General features: G+C 33.7%; 1 protein-coding gene across 1 annotated transcript in view; it reads right to left on the bottom strand.

Annotated features, from left to right (window-relative positions):
• LOC143021618 (uncharacterized) overlaps positions 1–4,970 on the bottom strand; it is a 14,719-nt gene extending 9,749 nt beyond the window's left edge. Inside the window, exon 1 of the mRNA XM_076179221.1 lies at positions 4,905–4,970. Coding sequence (XP_076035336.1) covers positions 4,905–4,970 — 66 coding nt within the window. The remainder of the gene's footprint in view (positions 1–4,904) is intronic.
• Positions 4,971–5,000: the final 30 nt, after the last annotated feature.

Genomic DNA, 5,000 nt, shown 5'->3' with positions numbered 1-5,000 from the left:
GGAAAGAAATAGACAAATAATGAATAAGTGAATTAATAGATAATTAGGTATATATAAGAATAATAACTAATTAAACATACAAACGAACAAACGTATACAAATAAAAATTCACAATGGAATAAATAATTATATGATAAAAATTATCGACATTATTGAAAAAAAATGGTGGACTTACCAGTGATTTAGACAATCTTCTCCGATGAGCTGGTCACAGTTTGATTCTTGGAAACGACACTTTGAGCGTTTCAATAACACAGTAATGGTGCTGCTGGAAAGCTTTGGGAAATTCACCAAGAAAATCATAACGGGCTTGAGTTCGATTCTGTCCTCAGATTTTGCTCATTCCAGCTAATTTGGATGACATCAGCTATATTCTTTCAGGGGACTATAAGTAAAAAAGAAAAAGCCATATTCTGGAAACTGTTAAATATCAAATAATAAATAAGACATAATTTTATCAAATAAGACAAAATAAAATAAAAACAGTTAAGATTGAACAAAATATAATAACATAAAAATAAGATCATATAGGATAGAATAAGATAAAAGAAAATTTATACATGGAATTTTTTTAAACTAAAATATTACGCACAATCTTCCCCCCTAACATCCCTTGGCTTAGGTATATTGATGACATCTTATGTCTTTGGCCAGAAGATAAAAATGTCCATAATTTTTTAACTAAGTTGAATACCCTTGTTGATTCTTTTAAATTTACTTTAGAAATTGAGAAAAATTGTACCTTACCTTTCTTAGATTGCACTATCCTACGTCATGACAATAGCCTTAAATTTAAAGTATATCGTAAACCAACCAATGTAAGTTCATATATTCATTATTATTCTTCTCATCCAAATAATATTAAACGTACAGTATTTGCCTCAATGTATTTAAGAGCTTTTCGTATTTGTAGTCCTGAATTTATTGATGAAGAAATAAGAAATGTTTTTAACATTGGGCTAGAATTAAAATACCCTAAGCAATTCCTTGATATTGCTTACAATTTTGCAAGGAAATCATTTTTAACTCCTCAGCCTAAATCACCTTTCAATTATCATAATGTTTTAATTTTACCATTTCAAGAAAATTTGTTAAGTATCACAGAATTATTAAAAAGATTTAACGTAAAGGTAGTTTTTAAACATGATAGTACAGTAAAACATAAACTTATCAACAATAGTATTGAAATAAAAAAAGGTATATTCAAGCATATTGAATTAAATAATCATCCAGTTGATTGGGGTAATGCCCAGGCAATCTATTATACCAACAACATAATAGCAAGAAATTTAATAGAGTGCAGTTTGATTCATACCACTAGTAATCAAAATACCAACCTACATAAAGGCTTGTACAAACTTGATAATTTCATTTGTCAAGAAATTAGTAAGATAATATCATGTAAAATGTAATCCAATAAATTGACTTAATGTCGCCCTATATAAGTAGTAGAAACAGTGACCCTTGGCGACTGTGACCTGATGTCGCCCGACCATCGTAAGATAATTGACAATGACCTTCCGCTCTCTTTGGCGACTGTGACCTGATGTCGCCCGACCATCGTAAGATAATTGACAATGACCTTCCGCTCTCCTTGGCGACTGTGACCTGATGTCGCCCGACCATCGTAAGATAATTGACAATGACCTTCCGCTCTCTAGGGGGTAATTGGTCGGTATGCTTATTCAAAACTGTCCTGGTTCCTTTGTATCATGTATATATTGTCTATGTATTCCTATCACTATGTACTTGTTGCACCGAAGATGTAATATACGAAAGCGCTCTGCTTCGTTAGTTTCTTTTTCCAAGTGGTCTACTTTGCATAAGTGAACACACGTACCCGTGTTCTTATTAGCATATATACATATATATATATATATATGTATATACATATGCAGAAAAAACACTGGTAAATAAGAAACGTAGTCCGAACGTTTTCGTCTATTTAAGGCATCATCACGGAAGACATCATCACGGGAATACAGTAAAGGAGATACAGACAGTATATATACAAAAATATTTTAGGGAACACAGAAAGATATGTCACACAAGCCTGAGAAAATTACCAACATTAGAGATAAAAAGGTTGTTAGGAATCATATTGGTCCACAATTACCTGCTGACGGTCAACTTGAATATTCAAATGAACGAATGTGTAATATCTTAAACAATTATTTTAGCTCGGTATTCGTAAACGAAACACCTCAAGGTGAATTCCAAACTGAAACCTGTGAAAAGTCTAGGGTAAACTTACTCGGTACGGTAAATATAACAAAAGAAAAAAATAAAAGGTGTATAGACAAACTCAAAGTTAATAAAACACCAGGGCCTGACGGTTGGCATCCAAGAATCTTAAAGGAAATGAAAAATGAGATTGTTCTTCCATTAGAAATTATTTTCAAGAAATCCATCATATCCGGAGATGTCCCAAGAGAATGGAAGCTAGCTAACGTTACTCCCATATTCAAAAAAGGTGACAAAAAGAAACCAAATAACTATAGGCCTATAAGTTTGACTTCAATCGTAGGAAAAATAATGGAAACTATCATCAGAGACGCTATCGAACATCATTTAGAAAGTAACCGTTTGATAAATGATAGCCAGCATGGTTTCAGACGGAAACGTTCTTGCGTGACTAACTTACTCGAATTCTACAACACAGTTATCTCGAATTATGACAAAAGAAACAATATAGATTTAGTATATCTAGACTTTGCAAAAGCTTTTGATACCGTCCCACACGAAAGACTACTTACTAAATTAGCTTTGCATGGAATAAGTGGTAGCCTATTAGGTTGGACTAGTAATTGGTTGAATGGAGCTGTTTTAAATGGAAAAACTTCTGGATGGAAAAATGTTGCAAGTGGAGTTCCTCAGGGTTCCGTTCTTGAGCCACTTCTATTCATAGTATATATAAATGATATAGACCATGGACTAAAATCTACTGTTTCCAAATTTGCTGATGATACAAAACTGTGCGGAGTGGCAAATGATCACTCAAACCAATTAGATATTCAAGAAGATTTAGATCAATTACAGCAATGGTCTGAAAAGTGGCTAATGAAATTTAACACAAGTAAATGCAAGGTAATGCACATAGGTAAAAATAACAGTAAGTACGATTACAAGTTATTTGAAATTTCGTTAACCAAAGTGGATAGTGAAAAAGATTTCGGCGTAGTTATCAGTAACGACCTCAAATCATCCAAGCAGTGTATTTCAGCCTCTGAGAAAGCAAATAAGATTCTGGGACTAATTGCGCGATCTTTTGATTTCAAAAGTCCATCACTCATTAACAAGCTATATAAATCGTTAGTTCGTCCACATTTGGAATATGCTGTTTCCGTATGGTCACCGAATCTCATTAAAGACATTGACAGATTGGAAAGAGTACAACGGCGAGCCACAAAACTGATTCCAAATATCAAAAATAAATCATACGAAAATCGACTAAAACATATGAATCTGTTTTCCCTAAAAAAGCGTAGACTCAGAGGTGACTTGATACAGGTCTTTAAGATTTTAAAGGGCAACATCAAAAGTGACCAAATTTTTACATTGAATGAGAATCAGACAAGAAACAATGGTCTCAAACTGTCCGGAAATAGATTCAATTTGGAAGTAGGTAGAAACAACTTTGCCAACCGTGTAGTTAATGAATGGAATAAACTTCCTGCACAGGTAGTGCAAAGTAGTTCAGTTCGAAGCTTTAAGAATCATTTAGATAAATACCTAAGTAAGATGCTGTAATGATTATAATTTATCTTATATTATTTGTTTTTGTTTTGTTATCATTTGTCTGTCTGATTTTTATTTATTATTAGTTATATGTCAATTTATTATTATTTACTATTTACCTGTTTGTTTATTATTTAACTATACCTATGCATTTATTTATGTATTTTATTTGTTATTTACATTATCATAGTTTTTATTTATAATTTTATTATTAATATGATTTTTTTTTTTTCGCATCCGACCTAGATATGGATCAAAAGGTCTCCTGTCGGCATGCTCCGCCTTTGTAATCCTTAGGTCACAGATGGACCAAATGTATATATATGTACACATATGTTGTACATGTGTATATATATATGTATATATGTATGTGAATGTGTATATATATATATATATATATATATATGTGTGTGTGTGTGTGTGTGTGTGTGTGTGTGTGTGTGTGTGCGTGTGTGTGTGTGTGTGTGTGTGTGTGTGTGTGTGTGTGTGTGTGTGTGTGTGTGTGTCTGTGTGTGTGTGTGTGTGTGTGTCTGTGTGTGTGTGTGTGTGTGTGTGTGTGTGTGTGTGTGTGTGTGTGTGTGTGTGTGTGTGTGTGTGTGTGTGTGTGTGTGTGTGTGTGTGTGTGTGTGTGTGTGTGTGTGTGTATATATATTTTTTTTCCGGAAGAAAGTACACACTACACTCGTCGTTTGAAGTTTATTCCTACGTTTCAAACCCTGTCCGGGGTTCGTCTTCAGGGTAATACAGTGGTAGCAAAAGGAAATCTACACAAAAGGAGTCTCCCTCGTACACTGGGTTAGGTAACCCCGGTAACCGTTACATTCCAGAAAAATACAAAAGTTACACATCACAAAGATTGAGCATGGTATAACCCGAAAATAATTCCAGATGGACCCCATATCACATAATTCACACATCAACTCTAGTATAAAAAAATAGCATGACAAATGAAATCTTACACTAAAACATGCCAACCTGCCTAACAATCATGCGAAGTTTCAGTACGATTTTAGCTACCGTCTCCCGTAATGCGAAATATCAAAGCTAAAAAAAAGTAACATACGAATATACAATACAACAATAAACGAACCCAAAGAGAGTGAATAAGAAAAAATATAAGAAGGACAGATGAGTGACCTACGAAGATGGACAAAAAATCCACATACCAGGATGCACGGCAATGCAGCCAGTAACCTAAAGTTGGTAAGCACCACACAGCGTGTATTAACCATACGTCTGGGACAAATTCCACCGAACCACTG

Source organism: Oratosquilla oratoria, chromosome 42 (assembly GCF_046742065.1).
Source record: "Oratosquilla oratoria isolate Oo_2021 chromosome 42, ASM4674206v1, whole genome shotgun sequence".
NCBI classification, from domain to species: domain Eukaryota; kingdom Metazoa; phylum Arthropoda; class Malacostraca; order Stomatopoda; family Squillidae; genus Oratosquilla; species Oratosquilla oratoria.
This window is presented reverse-complemented; position numbering and strand designations above follow the sequence as displayed.